General features: G+C 42.0%; 1 protein-coding gene across 3 annotated transcripts in view; it reads right to left on the bottom strand.

Annotated features, from left to right (window-relative positions):
- Positions 1 to 17,210, bottom strand: part of Ppp3ca (protein phosphatase 3 catalytic subunit alpha) — a 261,596-nt gene that overhangs the window by 52,684 nt on the left and 191,702 nt on the right. For all 3 annotated transcript variants that reach the window (XM_004643706.2, XM_004643705.2, XM_023703850.1), the window contains exons 3-4: positions 8,219 to 8,343; positions 810 to 921 (exon numbers count right to left, since the gene is read on the bottom strand). In XM_004643706.2, the coding sequence (XP_004643763.1) occupies positions 810 to 921; positions 8,219 to 8,343 (237 nt within the window). The remainder of the gene's footprint in view (positions 1 to 809; positions 922 to 8,218; positions 8,344 to 17,210) is intronic.

A 17,210-nucleotide genomic window follows, 5' to 3' on the forward strand; every position in this document is an offset into this window, starting at 1 on the left:
GGCGCCCCTAGACCCACCTCTAATGAGAGAAGTCAAAATATACCAGTGGCCGGAGGCTACAGCATCCAGAAATGGAGGAACTGGGATCGCACTGGCCTCCATGTGCCTTCCCTTAGTGATAAGCGATCAGTGTAGGATTCTTTTCCTGCATGTTATTACTTTACTACACAGAATTGTTATCTAGATTGTGCTACAAATTGACTGTGTTTAAAAGGTAATCACTTGTTTTCTCCAAGTATAAATTATATCAAATGTCAATTCAAATTCACAGATTATTATTTTATATAGAACTTACAATTTTTAAAACTTTGAATTCCTATACTCCCTGTGCTTCAAAAGGAACAGGGCATGGCAGGAAGCATCATTAGTTTATTGTATTTTTTTAAAAAATAATTTTATTGAGAAACACAGCAATGAGAGTTTCAAAACCGATTACTAGCACAGTTTCAATAGTTAATACATTGCATATTGTTGTCTTAGTGGTTATTCATGTACAAGATATCCTGTCCACAAACACTACTAGAACAAATCTCTCTATTCATTGAATTAAGAGAATGCAACTGTATATCTATCTTAACTACTATGAATATACAGATACAAAATGGTCATTCTTTTGTATCCCCCTTTTTTGGTTAGTTTTGTCAGAGAAGGGCATTCCATAGTCATTTAAATATTGTAAGTGCGTGAATTCAGCAAAATAAGGTTTTACTTTTAGGCAGTGGCTCAAGTGACACTTAGCTATCAATTAGCGAGGAGGCTATTCATTCAATACATATGGCACTAAAGGGAGAAGCTCAAGGCATACTTACATTCTTGTTTAAATGTGAAATACTCTGTTAGATGTCTACATTCATGATTTCCACGAAGTAAAAACAGTGTTTTGGGGTAAAGAATTTTCAAGGCCCACAAATACAGCACACACTGGAAAAAAAGGAAAAAGAACAACATAAAAATAAACATTTTTTTCCCATTGTACTTGTGAAAGTCAAAGCATTCATGTCATGAAGATGTGAGTCAAGCACGTGCCCATAGCCTACGTCCCCAAGCCAGGCCGTAGCAGGGAGGATGCTGCCAATTAGACCAAACAGTGCTTTGCACGAAGCTGACATCCCATGTAGAATCAGAGCCACAGGCCACACAGTGACAGGAGGCAGACACGGACCGAGGAAGAAGCCTAAGGGCAATGTGCTACCACACAGTGCCTGTCCGCAACCAGCACCTGGTAAGAAGCCACAGGGGATATAAAGCAGTATGTCAGGAAATACTCTCATTTTCATGAAAATTATGTTCTGAAAGTAAAGGTAAGAAGGTGACATCCATAAAAATATTGAGACAACTTATATTCTGGCTACCGAATCTGAAACAAAAACACACGTTTTATTTTATACATCAGTTTCCCAACACAAAGCAGGTATGCTGGCAGAGGCCTAGCGGGAGAGGCTGCTAGCGTTCTGTCTGGTGCGCTACTGGGGAAAATAATCATCTCTGTGGGCCTCTACGGAAATTTATGAAAGGAGTGGAAGGTAATTTTATGTTTCAATATACAGCTGAAGTTCTAAAGAAAATGCTAATTATTAAAACAATTGTATATTACTATATTGTTCAACAAGGTATTATCACCAACTATGAGGTTATGTTTAAAGCAAACAATGACAGAATGACATTAATGTCATGTACTGAAAGTAGAGGTAAGAAGGTGACATTACATGTGCTACTTTGCTTAACTTCCTATGACCAAGTTCTAGCTAGAGCAAACATCTGAGCTCAAGCGTTGAGGAGACAGGGTTCCTGGGCTGGCAGCACGCAGCCTGCAAGGGGTCCCTACAAGGCCATGGGGTGTGGACTCCCATGGTCTCCATAAGGAGCATGTTTCATATCTGAGAATCTGGCCTGTATGTCAGCTTTATAGCACCACACAGCTGCACTGTACCACCCAAAGCCACCTCACACTTCAGAAGAGATACCATTAGTGAACTACCATTAGTGGTAACGAGAGGACTGCACCTAAGTTAAAATGTACAAGCATATACCTTAATCTGAGTTTGACCTATATGTGTCTGACAAATTTCCTGTCTGTCTGTCTGTCTGTCTGTCTGTCTGTCTGTCTGTCTATCTATCTATCTATCTATCTATCTATCTATCTATCTATCTGATTTGGAATAGGAATGGGTAAGTAGAGCCCTTCAAATATGCTGACATTTCTCTAGTTTGGTGCTTTACTGAGGGAGAGAAGAGCATGCTGTGGCTTCCCTGGGCTACATACTGTGGGTCTGGCTCATGAAGCCAAGGACAGTAGTGACAGGTCACATCACATCTACCAATCCATGAACCCTGCCATGCGCTCTTCTCAAACTGCTTCTCATACCCAGTTACAGGCTAGTACTCAAAGACTCCCTGTCTCCAACTTTCTAAAAAATGTAATAAAAACTCTTACCTCTTTACGTTTTTTTTTCTCTGTAAAAATTTACTGCAAACCTATTACCTATCCAACTAAAAACTGGTGCATTTAAAAAACCCCAATCGAACAGCGGAGAAGTCATATCCTAGGACCCACCATGTTTTCCCTTTGCCATATGTTAAGCATCTTGCTTTGACACTAGCATGTAGTTCTACAACTTCATCACCTTTCATCTTAATTGATGTGGCTCTTTCATTATCCTTTTAAAAGCCCAAAGAGTGGTACATATGTTCCATGCTAAACCTGATCATCTCCATGGGGTACCCTCACATGGTGTGAAACACCTGATATTCCTCATCCTTTAGTGGATGCAAAATCGGTAGCAAATTCTAGGAGTTTAGGAAATATTAACTCCATTTCTGTAAATAGGAATGAAAGAAGAAACAAAAGGAAGGAGGAAAAGAAAGAGGGACAGAAAGAAAACAGAGAAGGAAAATTATCCCATTTCCAAATTCCTGGCTCCAAATACCATAGAAATAAGAGTTCTCCTTTCACATTTTATTTCCCTCTCCCTTGTGGCCAGAATAAAGTATCTTCCCAAACACTAGGAAAACCACAAGGGCAGCCAATATGGAAGAAGTGGTGGAAGGAGAGGGAGGAGCCCATCAGGCCTCGCCCTCAACATCTGGCAGAAGCCAGTGGCCAAACACAACACAGACTCGCTGGCAATGGCTCTGCATCTACAGTCCCAATGTGCTGCAGCGCTCAAGAGCTTCAAGAAAATTATAACCTGCTATCGGGGGGGGGGTTTTGAAGTAGGAGTTTCTTACAAAAAATCACATCAGTGAAAGAGATAGAAAAATGAGCTAAAAATAATAGGTTATCTTGTGCACATGGTACTTGGTGACTCTGATGAACCCCCCCATGCAGGAACTGTTGAGGCAACACCGCTCAGGGTCCATGGCCGCTCGGTGGGGGAGCTGTGAGTGATCCCCATCACCTAAGTGACCCACCAATTATCCTCCAGCCTTACTCTTCATTTAACAGATAAGTGCAACTTAAAGTTAGTTTGGGTGACCCAGATAAATACTAGGCCTTCTCTTTTTGTTAATTTTCGTCATAGACAAAAGGTTTTTCCTATTTATTTATCTTCCTCAAGAGAGTAGCACTAAGAATATTATTTCATTTGTTTAATTAGCTCATTGATAGTAACACTGCAATGGTTTCCTCTGTGCCTCTCATTTTTCCATGGTGAGTGTTCTTGAATAATTGCATAGGGAAATAGAGGATGAAGAAAGCAAAAAAATAAAAAAGAAAACACAGTGATCAGCTCCCTGAACTGGTAAGCTATCCACACTGTGAAGTTCTCCCACTATAGGACTTTCTCTCTATCACTGGGTGATGGCACAGGGTGTGCACTGGCTGGGAAGGGGTACAAACTCCTGGAATGTCACCTGCCTTGTCTGACAAGGGCCCTGAGCAGCAGCCATGGGAAAGTAACGCACTGTAGAGGTCACAGGCTGCAGGGAGACAACAGATGATTGTTCTGGAGTCTACAGTGCCACTCTGTCACTGCACCTTGCTTGCTGCAGGCTGGATCACTAGTGTCAGTCAGGTTGGGCCACAGAATACTGCTTGGCTGGCTGTGGGTCACTCTGGTGTCTGAGTTAACAGCTAACGAACACAACAACTTTCACACTTGAAAGTGCTGGAGGCAAGGTAAGATCTGGATGCAAACAGAGCAGAGTGGGATGGCTTGGGAGCCCAAGTGCTGCACAGACAGCTCATGAGGGAAGCAGAGGAGCCAGCTGCATGCCCGTCCATGCAAGTCTGAGTCACTCAGGCACATGCACACACATGTGCTTGATCAGACAGAAGTGGTGTAACGCAATCATCAGCATGGGGCATTGATATCAGACAAATTATTTCCCCAAATTAAGGCACCTCTTTCGTCATTACTCAACAGCTGCCTTGTATCTGGGCTAACTTTGTGAGACATGCTTTCTAAATCCTGGCCAAAAAGAGAAAACCGGGGAGGTTGCGGGGAGAGTGCAAAAATTCAGCTCTGTGTGCTGCCCGGGGCACATTACTCAGAGTCAATAAATACGCCTGGCAGAGAAAACCAGACTACTCTTCAGAGCTGATTTGGTAAAAAAACAGAGCTGCTCTCTGCTCAGAGGACAGCTGAGGAGAGGCCTCACAGGGAAGCCTTGGATTACTGTGATGAATCAGCAACCTTCTGAAACCTATTAGGACGGCACTGATGGAGAACTAAGCTTGGATTTCAGGGTTTTTCTTCGACCAACAATATACTTATGGGGAATATTCTCTGTTGAATGCAATGACCTTCAGATTACAAAGGTGGGGAGGGAACTGCGCCAACATGGTGCAGGCGGTGCACAGTATGAGCCAGCTGGCGTCCCCGGGTTCTGTGCTTCCATGGCATACAGCATGACCAGGCTGTGGGTGGTGCAAAGGGCACAGGGGTCGAGCCTTTGCACTGCACTCCTTGTGTGTGTCCCACAGAAGGGAGCTCTGCATGTTCTTCCCACAGCTGGGGGCACAGATGCAGTCATTCATTCACACCATTCAACAGCAGCATCTAAGTGTGCAAACAACACTGGCTTCCCTAATCCATGCATACTCAGTAAGTACATTTTATATACATGTCTGTTCTCATTAAGTGTGATAGTGACACCACTGAGACATTCTAAAGCCCCTCAAAGGTCACAGTCTTATTAACACAGATCACCTTACATATGAGACATCTGTCATTTCTGTATGTCCTTAGCAAGTTCATGGGCTGTCCCTTCAGACTCCTGGAGCTCAGCTCAAGAGCCAGTTTGAGATTGGAAATGTCAAGATATGCACCTCAGAACTTTCATATGTTCCATTATAACACCATGTGGTACAATACCAATATATAATCTGGTTCTTTGCTTGAATGTCAAAAGGAGCATACTATACAAAGCATTGTCTTTTTTCAAATATCTAAGTTAACTGTAGATTTAACATCTTCAGAGTCAAAATAGTTGAACAAGCTAGTGAATATTGATTTTTGATTTTTTTTTACTTAAAAAATAGAAAGCTCTAAACAGCTCACCTTAGGGAAAGTCTAGGGAATTTCAAATGGTTTGAGGGCACAGAATCAAAAACTGAAATCTTAAAAACACAAGCTAAAGAAAAACCAATGAAATTTAAGAAATAACACAGCCAACAGAGCCAGTCCAAGACAGAGCTGGTGAGACACAGACAGTCCAGCTGTGCTGTTATTAGGCAACACATGGTGTAGTACTTTCTCTTTACTGCCAAATTAATATGGAACATTATCTTTGGTTTAAAAATTACAAACTAAGTTGGTAAAAAGAAATCACAAATTTCATGATACTACAAAAATTTCTAATACAGCACTCCACCATTTGCCTGATAAAAGTAATTCCTCCCCAAAGGACAGCCTCAGGGCTCCCTCACTTGGGGGAGCTGCAGAGAACAAAGAACACTTCCATTCATCCCCAGAGTCCTTCTCAGAAACACTACAGATGTCAAGTGAACAAGATGGGTCTGAAGTACTGAAGTAACCCGCTTGGAGGGGAAGAGCAGGCTCTTTACCCTCTCCTTACAATTCTGCCTTCCATCTTGTTTTTAGGCCTAGCTACGGAGGCCTTGATGACCTGGGATGGCAAGCTGGGAAGCTACGCATGTCTGGAAAGCATCCTTGAGCAGGAGCACCCACCCCTCTCTTTCTGGTTTCCTTCTTGTTGGTGTAGTGGGGAGTTACAGGTGGACCCTACTGGAGCCCACCTGGGTCATGAGGTAACTCTGAAATAGGGCTAGGACCTCAGAGCCACAACAGGGTGCCTGGTCCAGGGCCCAGGGGCCACCCTGGCCTGGGTGCCAACGAGGGTACTGACAAGGACACACAAGTCCCGATCTTGTCCAGATCACTATGTTGGGAAGGTCTAACCACTCCCAGCAGGTGTCACACAGGTACTGTGTCTGAGCAAGCCACACTCAGTGCCTTCTCTGACAGGTGAGTTGGTCAAGTTTCCTCGAAGGTCTGGGTTCTGGGGTCCTCCTTTGTGGGCCCTCCTGCTATACCTTACAGGGTCTGAGTTGGCGTACTACTCAGCCATGCTTGGTCCCAGCAGCCTTCATTCTTTATTTCCCAGCAGCACTGATAGTCTGCATCTCTGTACCACAAGATTTTAGGAGTCCCTTCCCACAGGTGAATGCAGGAGGACCAGCTAGCCTAGCCCTGGGATTCTATATAGAGTTTTACGGCTGTATTTTCCCATATAGATTTAGGTTTCTGGAGAGCCAAGAGGTATGTGACATTTCTTCAAATTCTTCCCAGTCCCAATCATAGTGGTTATCTACTTTAGACATTTGATAGCAGCTGTCTACTGAGTGGAGGAAATACAAAACATGTCTCTGTGTGTGCATATGTATATCTGTATCTATAGGTATCTATCCATTCATCTAATCCATCTGTATCTATATATACATCTATATGGTTGTATCTATCTACCTATCTGTCTGTCTATCTATAGAGAGAGAGAGAAAAAAAGTCAATCAATGACTAGGTAAAATGAGTCATCAAAAATTGGTATGACTTCAAAACAGTTTTAAACAAAGCTGCTTATGGCCAACTTGTTTTTCAACATTAAATACCCTTATTAATAAATCAAACATAGGGGCTGGAGAGATAGCTCAACAGTCTAATGTGCCTGCTTAGGCAGGCTTACACAAGTGCAGGGACCATAGTTTAATCCCTAGCACCACAAGCTGCGCCAGCTCTATCCTGAGGGTGGGCTGAGCTGGCCACATTAAATAAGTAAATAAATAGTAATATTTAAAAGTATAGAATCTCTTTTATATAATGCTTATAAATATGCAGTATGACATTCATGTGAGACTTCTGTAAAGCTGATTTATTTCTTTAAGGGTGCTTTCTTCTTTACATTTTTGTTTCTGGTAATTCTAGGGATTGAACCCTTTGCACTGAGCTGCACACCCAGCCCTTTCATTTTATTTTTAACCTGAGGCAGAGTCCGAGAGTCATTCTTCAGCCCAGGCTGGACTCCATGCCAAGTCCCTGGCTCTGCCCACAGTACTGGGATCACAGGTGTTTACCACCACACTAAAGCTGCTGTAGTTAACAGCATGTTTAATGTCATCCAGTATACATGAGCTCTGACTTTCGGGACTGATTTGTACCCCAAACCATTTCTTGCTAGAAGGATCTGCTGAGCCTGTACTACATATGAGTTGGTCTGGGAGGCAGGAAGCCCAGGTACTGGACCAGCACGCAGTCGTTGGTGCTTGCCTTCACTCTGAGTATAATTTCTACTCAATGAAAACAGGTGCATGGAAAGGTCATCTGCTTTGCTTTACTTAGCCAGTTTGAGAAATTACCCCAGCTGGATGACAGCTGCCAACAAAAGATAAAACAAAAGCTGCATGTGTGCTCACACGTGCACATGTAGATACAATGCACTTTGTTAGGGGTTCATGCACAAGATAATGTACTTCTGCCTACATTATCAAAAGGAATAGAAATATCTACTCTAACATATAATAATGCTTTTGCAAATTTCCAAAAACATAAAGTGTATAAAAGGCAAAATCCATACTAGCCAGGTCTCACATTCCTATGCATTCTTTCTTAATATGGGAATTGCTGAAGGAAAGATGTGGAATGTTCCATTCATGGAGTCTGTTAAAGTTCGCTGTTGTACCTGGTTTTCCTTAAGGCACTAACAACTCCTTTCTAGGCGTCCAGATCCATCAGGAGGACAAAGAAGAAAGCCATGGACTCACCTCGATGCTGAAGTATCCTCTGTCAACGTAGTCCCCCAGGAAGAGGTAGCGAGTGTTGGCAGGAGATCCTCCCACTTCAAAGAGCTTCATCAAGTCAAAGAATTGCCCATGGATGTCCCCACAAACTGAAAGAAACAAGTGAGATTCATTCATTTGTTCTTTAGCTTATAGCACTGAGTTAGCTAATAAAATGAAACATTTTAGAGTCAGAATTAATTTCATCTAAGCCAAAACATCATTTTGCAAAACAGGAATGTGAGACCAACAAGCTAAGTACTTCGCTTAGAATCCCCAAGGGAATGTCTGGCTGGAGTACCCCAGTCTGTTCACTCACAAATTAATCAGAAACATAAGGATAACAATAATAAACATAATGGCTGTTACTTTTACGTATTTAACAATTTTGTAGGAGGCACTGTGTTGAGAAATCATGCACACTCTGTAGGTCAGTTCTGACACTATCAAGGAACAGGTTTTCATTTTTCAGATGACAGGTAAAGAGAAGGTCCAGCACTTGGCATGATCTATGCACCGTGGAGTTGGGCTGCATGAGCACTACGCAGTTGCTTCCTGGAGACACAAGGCTGCTGATACGCATCATAAAGATACTGAATTGACTAAACTATAATCAATTAACACACACATCCTTATCTAAGGTTCTACCTAAAAAACCTGTAATTAAATTTAAATTGTAAAGAAAGGTACTTTTACAGGACACATTCTGATACCAGCAGTCTAGATTTCAGCAAAAGGTATAGAAGAAACTGTGCAAGAATAAAAGCAATCACTACAAACTGCTATTTCTTAAAAATTTCCACTTCCTTTAAAGAAATTCTTTTAAAAACTACTTACTCAGTACTTCCTTCACTTACTACTTTCAGAATCATCAAAAGCAAATACCATATTGGGGCTGGAGATTTAGCTCAGCGGCAGAACGCCTGCCTAGCAAGCTGGAGGCCCTGGGTTCAGTCTTCAGCACCAAAGACAAAAAATAAACCTCAATGAAAAATAAAAGCAACAAACAAAAAAAAAAAAAAAAGAAAGAAAAACGAAAACCCACCCAAATATCATCACCTTTGTAATGCAAATGAGGACACAGTGATGCTTAGTGATTATCACTGCTATAAAATGAATAAATCGACTGCAAATTGAACTCTCTGATTCCACATTTTTTTCTGACATGCTCCATTATAGTGCCTTGAATATCTCCGTGTGTCTTTACATTTACTGTACATGCATCACTTAACTTTTTTGAGCCTTCACAGGCGGCTGAATCAAACTGAGATGGTACAGGAACCTTACTAGGCTGACAAAATGTGAGGACAAAATGTGCCTTTAGTCTTCCCACTCCCCTTCCCTGCTGCATGTGATGGTTTTTCATCTTTCTTTCTGATTCCTGGCTATGGATAAAAGTTACACGATAATTGTTTTTTACTTCTCCAAGTCAAAGACATTAACACCAACATATTCATTCAGTTGCAGGCTGCAGGTCAGGAATGAAGAGAAGTTAACAACTGAAGGCGGCAGGCAGAGTAAGAAGAAGTCACAGACAGGCCCTGGTGATGAACAGGGTAAGGTCATCTTCTCTTTTGTTGCACTACAAGAAGTACATTACCACGAAATGAGTTTTAGAAATACAGAAAGTGAAGCTCTTTCTATTCTGTCTATGATAAGTGATTCACCTTATGACACAAAACAGCAATGGACAGGGCTGCAGACCCAGCAGGGAAAGCCAAATGGCCCCAATCACTCGTCCCTGAGCCTTTCATGTCATCACTGAGTACCTGAGGGCCCATCCTACGTATGAGCTGGGCAGCCGCCCCATCTGAAGGCACACTTCCACAGAACAGCTACTTGTGATCATGTCCAGCAAAGCAAAAGGATGCTCATGCAAAACTGTGCTTGAAAATCAAAGCTAAACCAGAAACAAAAACTCAAATCATAATCCAAAACTGGGGCTATTCCATAAGGATATCTGGGATTTTAAAATCAACCTCAAGATGTTCTTAAAGCCAAGTTTTTGTCTTCCCCATGGAAGACAAAATGGTTGCCCCCATCTGTGCACTGGGTCTCAGATCCTTGTCACCTCCTCATCAACATCCTTCTGCCCTCTGCACGTGAGGCTTTCTCTTTCCCACTGTCTCACTTTCTCCACAGGTCTCCTTGTGGTGATGTGCTCTTCCCACTGGACCAGAACCTCTGTGGGGCTATGTAAGTTGCAGTCCTGTCCACTGTGTCCCCAGCACCTTCACCGAGAACTCAAACTACAACAGTCAAGGTTAGGATGGAATGTGGGGCCTCTGTGAGTCTCATGTGGTGTTCCTCTTCTCATGCCACATCCGAACCACCTGAGAGGTTTTCAAATAATAAATTCTTCCCCTCTGTCCGGATCTCCAAAGATATAGGTTTATCTTTTGTGGTTCTTACGTAGTGGCTAGTCAACAGACCTGAGCTTCACACATGCAGTCCTTAAGCAGTGAGCTTCTCCTCACAGGGTCATGTACAGGAGGGAAATCGGTTTGAAATAGTGATGCCTCTGTGTCTACCTCATGCTGGGATGAGATGAGTTTCATGGCTGTACTGAAGGATCCCAATGCAGTGACACTGGGATGGGGTCCAGGAGTGACGCCTCCACCTACTGAGGGTGACAACAAAGGCCAACCTCCTTTGGACAAGGGATGGTAGCTACAGCTCACACCTTGCATATTCCACATGTGAGTTAAATAATTTTCCCTCATATTCTAAGCTGTTTTGAACCAATTTCCTAAAGAAAATGGCCACATGTTGGGCCCAAGAGGAACAGGGTGGGACTGTATAAGGCATCACAAATCAGGAAGGCTGCTGGCCACTATCCCTTCTCTTGGGGTACACAAATGCAAGGGTCCAGAAAAAGTGACAAATGCTTGATGAGGCAAGGCATCTGTGTGGCTGCTGAGAGCCTCCAATTCCCCAGGAGGCTAGGTCCTACGGTCTTCTGTACTACTTGGTCTTACAGAACTTCTAGCCCATGCAGGCACTGGTATGCTCTTTTATACCTTCAAGGTGGGCTCATCCTTCCCCAACAGACAGTTGCTGTTCCCACCCTGCCCTGATCCCCATGGCTAGCTGCTTATTTCCACCTTCACCCTGCTAGGACAAGCATCAACTACCCCACGGCATGGGGAAGGATGATTCACAGGCACAGCACTATTGTCACAGGAGAGGGATAAACAAACACTGGTGCTCCACTGTACAGCTGTGTGACACAGTGAACAATAAGTGCAGTGTATTTTAAATTAGCAACCAGTTTTGGACATATTCAGCACAAAGCAGTGATAAAAGTTTAAGCAGATGGATACTGTCTCAGTTACATTTCTCTCATTGCTGGGACAAAATGCCTGACTCCTAAAATTAAGGAAGGAAAGATTTATTTAGCTCATAGTTAGTGGTGGTTTCAGTCCATACTGAGTTGGCTCCAAGGCAGTAAGTGGCACATGGCAGGGGGCAGCAGTTCACGGTGGTGGAAAACAGCAAAAAGCAAAGGGAGGAACAGGGGCTGCAGCGCAGCGGCTAGCAAACCTCTCTTACTTCCTTATCCTGTAGTCAGACTATCCACCCCAGGGTGGGTATATCACTCATACTCATAATTCCAGCAACGGATCATGAGTTAATCACAAACTCTAGAAGCCTGCCCCAATGACTGCATGAGGCTTTAGGGAGACAAGACACAAACCGTAACAGATACAACAATGTCCCTAATTTGATACTTACACAATGTACACATGAATAGAAAAGTCTCAAGGCACCACACACCTACGCACTATTATTACTTTTCAATTGAAATTGAATATACAGTGAGGTAAAGGAAAAAAGAATAAGAAGCACAGAGGCACAAGGCCCACAATAAGAGAACTGCCCAGCATCCACAGGCTAAACCTTCCGCAAAGGTGTACTATGTCCTCAACAGAGAATAAGAGAATGTGCATATTTATGCCAGGAGCTTAGAGTTACAGCATTTAATAAATTAACACAGAATAGATACTGAAATGAAATACAAAATTTTTCTCCAGGGGCAATGGCTATTCTTGCCCCTTAGCAATCTGATAGCTATTTCCCTATGAGAATGAACGCTACAGTTTTTGCAGCAGAAACAAAGAATGAGTTACTCACAAACTCTTAACAGCCTGCCACAATGACTTCAGGAGGCTTTGGGGAGACAACTAGACAGTTGTCTCCAGGCACACAGAACAGGCAGATCTATCTGGTGAGGAGCGAGAGGCTTTCAAGAAAGTGGATCTGGATCTTGGACTCTACTCTGAGACCGGGAGGGAGGGATGGACACCGTCTGTCAGGGATGATGCCAGACTCTTGACTACTCTCAGGAGACACAACCAGGCTACCCAAAGGATCAGCTGAGTGCCACCTAAATGTCAACGACATTTCATGTAACTTTTAAAGCCATTGTGCCTCCACATGACCCTTGGCCCACTTTGAATAAAACGTCATTGGAAATGATGTCATGTACATGTGGGGCCAATCATTTTGATCATAGTTGAAGCCCTTGGAATCTTGAAGGAAACAAAAATAGCACAAACACAAGATGTTTTAAAATTTCTTACAGAAGGCAACAGATCTAAAGAATGCCCTAATATAACTATATAACTACTAGAAAGCTAGATATTAAGCTTTGAAATTACAGGCCTGGCAGATATATATACATGTAAATATACATGATTCTGTGTAAAGCCACCACAGAGTGTGTTGGCAGAGTTCCAGGCAGTGTAGTTGTCTGTGAGATGCTGCAGTCCAGCTCTTACTGACCTCAGATTAAGCTTAGCAGTGTTAAGGTACAGCACAAGGAGTTCTGTGGCTAGTGAGGACACTCCTGTTGTACAAATGGGATAGAAAGCCGTCAAACGGCAAGGCCATGAGCCCTAACTCCAACACTTTCTTATGTGGCAAAAAATGTCCAGCAGCATGCTGAAGAGCACAGGGTGGTCCTTGAGAACAAAGTCTCAGAACAGGAGGGCCTTGAGCTCCTCACCAGAGAGACACAAGCACTGAGGAGTGGGGCTGTGCGCTCACATGACAAACCACATGCAGAAGGTCAGTTTTGCAAGCGAAACAGACACTTCTCAGAAGAGGTACACGTGGCCAACAAACACATGAAGAAATGCTCAGCACTGCTGGCCATTAGGGATATGTAGATTAAAATGAGATTCCATTGTATCTGAGAAAGAACAGCCATCACCAGGAAATTATATAATGATGCATGCTGGCAAGGCTGTGGGCGAAAAGCTGATCTTCCACATTGTTGGTGGGGACGTATACTAGTACAACCACTATGGAGATCAGTGTAGACATCCCTCAAAAAACTAAGACTAGAAATTTCCATTTGACCTGCGTATTCCCCTTCTGGTGTTTTTCCCCAGAATCACCCTCTGACAGAGATCCATACATACCCAGGTTTACAGCAGCACAATTCTTAAGAGCTAAATCTCGGAAGTGGCCTGTATGTCCACCTACAGATGAACAAATAAAGCAAATGTGGCATTTACATACCATGGAGCACTATTTTGCTATAAACTTGAGTCATGTGAAGGAAAATGGATGCCCCTTGAGACCACAATGTTAAGTGAAATAAATGAGACACACAGCTTATAAATCACACAGTTTCTCCTACATAAGAAACCCAAGTATAAAGAGCTGCAGAACAGGAAGGAGGGAGGAAGGTCTCTCTCAGATGGGAAAGGGACCAAGAGATGGAGGGAGGAGGAGGTAGGATAGGAGGAAAACAAATCAAGATGTGTTATGTACAGGTACCCATTCCTCAAGATCAATGCCACCATTATGTACTGGAAACAAATACTAATACAAAAATTCTTTTAAAAAAGGAGTAGGCATATTACAACAATTATTTTCAAAGAATGCCATTGTTTCTACATTTATATTGCAATTAAATTACTGAACTGGACAAAGGGAAACCACAGGGATGGTACTGAGCACACAAGAACAGGGATCAGTAGCACATATGTGCAGGTGTAATAGGAAATGCACACTTTCCTGTAAAATATCCTGCATAACCTTAAACTTGGTGCACAGACACACACTTGGCCCCACTGACCTGCTGTACAGAAGGAAATCTGTGAGAAACACCACTGCATCAGCATTTTATTGACACTCAGCAAACATTTTATGTTATATAATCCCATGAAACAACAAAAAATTTTACACATATTAGGATGTCTAGAGATGGACAAGTAAACTGTAAAGAGAAAAAAAAACCTGTCAAACAATAAGACAAATTGTAGATAAAAAACAGACCCATACAGGCCATCATTTCATACTACTTGGCAAGACTATATCAGTTCTATATAACTTAGAGGCGAAGTGCTTTGAATTCTTGACTGGTTATTTTTTTGTAAAACCTGTTAGTTCCTCCAAGATACTGGCTTTTATTATTTTGGAAGACTTGCATGAAGCAGAGTAACTTCCTCAAGTTTATCCTGTTCATACTAAGCCCGCATAGTCATCTGTCCTTTAGAAAAGATATTACTGAGTCTCTGAGCAATTTTCATCAGGAGAATTTCACCTGCCTTTCAGCTTCACTGATTTCAACCCAATATTTTTTCTCTAACAGCCACATTTTCCCAGGATAATCATGCCCTTAATGCTAAGGAATGAACACTATGTTTAATTCCTCAGTGTTAATATATTGGATTTATTGCTTTCATTTTTGAATAGTCTATGAAAAGATTTTCTTTTCCAAATTCTGCAATTTTTCAGAAAAAAAACAACTTTGTGCAGAGTTGGGCTATAAGTGGCCACAGTGGTAGGTCCAACTCTGTCCGTTTCCTCTTGAGGGTAATGCTGGGTGAGTGGCACAGGAAGGTGGTGAGCTGAAGTATGAACCAGCCCTAGCAGAAGTTCCAAGCAGAACGTGTGTTCTGAAATCAATCAATCCATGAAATACAGAGAACTATGGAACTGTATCAGTTTGCCTAAATCCACAAATCTGTATAAATGGAAAAATAAACTAAAAAAAAAAAAAAGTAACAAGGCTCTAACTCACTGAAGAAGTATACTTCAAAATAACTAATATTTTCCTCATAATGAATATTATTCATTATCGGTTAAATATTTACTAGGAAATTAATAGACAATGAGAAATAAATTCTTAATCAGATCACTCAAGTTTGATAACACAGGACAAAAATGAAGTCTGCAGATCAAATGGAAATTTGCTAAAGACAGGAATCTGAAGAATTTTAAAAGCAAAATATAAAATAATAGCATCCACACAGATTACTACCAATTTCTTTTACATATATGAAGCTGTTTTACAAAGATAAATAAAACTGCTAGCCAGTGTTAATAAGAAATCTAGGGTTGGGGAGATAGCTTAGTAGAATAAGCACTTGCCTGGCAAGTGCAACGTCCTGAGTTCAATCCCCAGTACCGAAAAAAAAAAAGAAAGAAAAAAAAAAAAAAAAAAAAAAAAAAAAAAAGAAGAAAAAAAGAAATCTATCAGGGCAGCAGAAGAAACAAATAGGACTACGTTACAATAGGTAAATTATAGCAATCCAATACTACATACTTCAATAAGTTCATAAATCTCAATTTATACCTGCAATCACAAAGAAATTAGAATAGCCTGCATTTTAAGTTATTTTAGAAAACGAACAAGGATATGCAAAACCATGGCTATGTCCACAAGGTTTCCTAATAGACAAGTAAGTTGCTGTAATGTTTCTATTCTAAAGCTAAGCACTGTTTGCTGTTTGTTGCAGTTTTCTTTTTTCTTCTTCTTCTTCTTCTTCTTTATGGACTGCATGTATCATTTGATCCAGTGTACCCAACACACTTACTTCACTGAGCAAGAACGCATCCGGTTGTATGTATTCTCACTACCGCTCCATTGCAGCACCTACCCAAACTACAGAATGGAGACATTACTAAAAGGCTCACCATGCCACTGCGCGGTTACATAAATTCTAAGGAGGGCTCTCCTGACCACAGAGCCCAGTGTGCATGAAACTGGCACTACTAATTAACTATGGTCATCACTCTAGCTGTGGGCATTGATATATAGACTTGTATACACAGGGCAGCTCACGGAGCCCTTGAATGTCCTCCTCAAAGAGTTGGGTGCACACTATCAGTTGATATAGTTTTAACCAAGTACTCACAAATTTTCCAAGTATATAGTAGTTACTTAAGTTAGCATTCACAATTTAATGACTCTACTGCTACTTTTTAAATTCTCAAGTCCAGCTTCATATCCCCAATGTCCCTGGGAGGCGAAAACTGAGGGCTGCAGTCAGAGCAAAGGTGCGGGGGCTTTGTCTGAGTCTCCCACTTTCCCTCTGGGGCCACCACTGTGTTGGAGTATTTTTGTTTCAGTGTCTGGCAACAGTATGCCTGCAGTTCCCTGTTTCTTTCTGCTGGATGTAGGATCTGCTCTCTGGGGCAGGCAGGGCAGCCCGGTGATTCAGAACTCACTTTCGGTGCCCGACTGCTTGGTGTCCAGCCTGAGCTCCACAGCGAGGTAGCTGGGTGAGCCTGGGGAAGTCAGCTAGTCCTTTGTGTCTGATTACAGCACCTTCCCCAAGGATCAGAACCAAAGTACTTAACACCAGTGAAGTACCTGACACACACTCAGCACTGAACTGTAAAATGTCTTCTACATCTAGATTTTTTTCAGTCATTTGCATCATGATTACTCTTTGTTAGCCTTTGCTGCCTGCATGCTCTTTTCTTATTTCACTCAGGTGATGGGCTGGGTTCTTTCCTAGTAATTTTGTATCAGTTCTCTGGAGAGCAGTTTTCAAAATCCATGGGTCCTGAGGGCTTTTCCTAGCCTTCCCTTTTACATACTCATGCTTTGCACCACCTTTCTTTTTTTTTTCTCTTTTCAAAGTTTTATTGATAAACATACAGCAATGAGACAGTTTCAAATCAAATCGAAAGTACAGTTTCAACAAATAATACACTGCATATATTCTTCTTAGTG

The sequence above is a fragment of the Octodon degus genome, unplaced genomic scaffold (assembly GCF_000260255.1).
Source record: "Octodon degus isolate 3935 unplaced genomic scaffold, OctDeg1.0 scaffold00183, whole genome shotgun sequence".
In the NCBI taxonomy this organism is placed as follows: domain Eukaryota; kingdom Metazoa; phylum Chordata; class Mammalia; order Rodentia; family Octodontidae; genus Octodon; species Octodon degus.